General features: G+C 56.1%; 1 protein-coding gene across 1 annotated transcript in view; it reads left to right on the top strand.

Annotated features, from left to right (window-relative positions):
• The window catches only part of LOC119592746 (alpha-1-inhibitor 3-like), a gene marked incomplete at its 5' end in the record, with an annotated part of 26,706 nt that overhangs the window by 16,091 nt on the left and 10,337 nt on the right, over window positions 1–278 (top strand). Inside the window, 1 exon segment of the mRNA XM_037941681.1 lies at window positions 54–236. Coding sequence (XP_037797609.1) covers window positions 54–236 — 183 coding nt within the window.

Here is a 278-nt window from a genome sequence, read left to right as displayed (position 1 = left end):
CTCTGCAACATTGATCCCTTAACCGCAGCATCCCTTTTCTCCCTCCTTCTCAGGCATCGTCGACCGAAGCACCGAGCTTTTGAATCCTGACCCGACACCTATATCCCTGGATGCGATCTTCAATTACCTGGAGGATTACAAGATCTTCCCTTGGATTAATCCTCAGGTGGACGACTCGAGATACTGCGAGAGAAGGGCCTTCGAGATGGCAGGGGCCGGAGCGGTGGCGGCCGGAGGTGAGACGACCCGGGCGAACACTGTGGTTGTTGGTGTGGCTG

Source organism: Penaeus monodon, chromosome 30, assembly GCF_015228065.2.
Source record: "Penaeus monodon isolate SGIC_2016 chromosome 30, NSTDA_Pmon_1, whole genome shotgun sequence".
In the NCBI taxonomy this organism is placed as follows: domain Eukaryota; kingdom Metazoa; phylum Arthropoda; class Malacostraca; order Decapoda; family Penaeidae; genus Penaeus; species Penaeus monodon.
The sequence above is the reverse complement of the archived record's forward strand: the minus strand, read 5'-3'. Positions and strand labels throughout refer to the sequence as shown.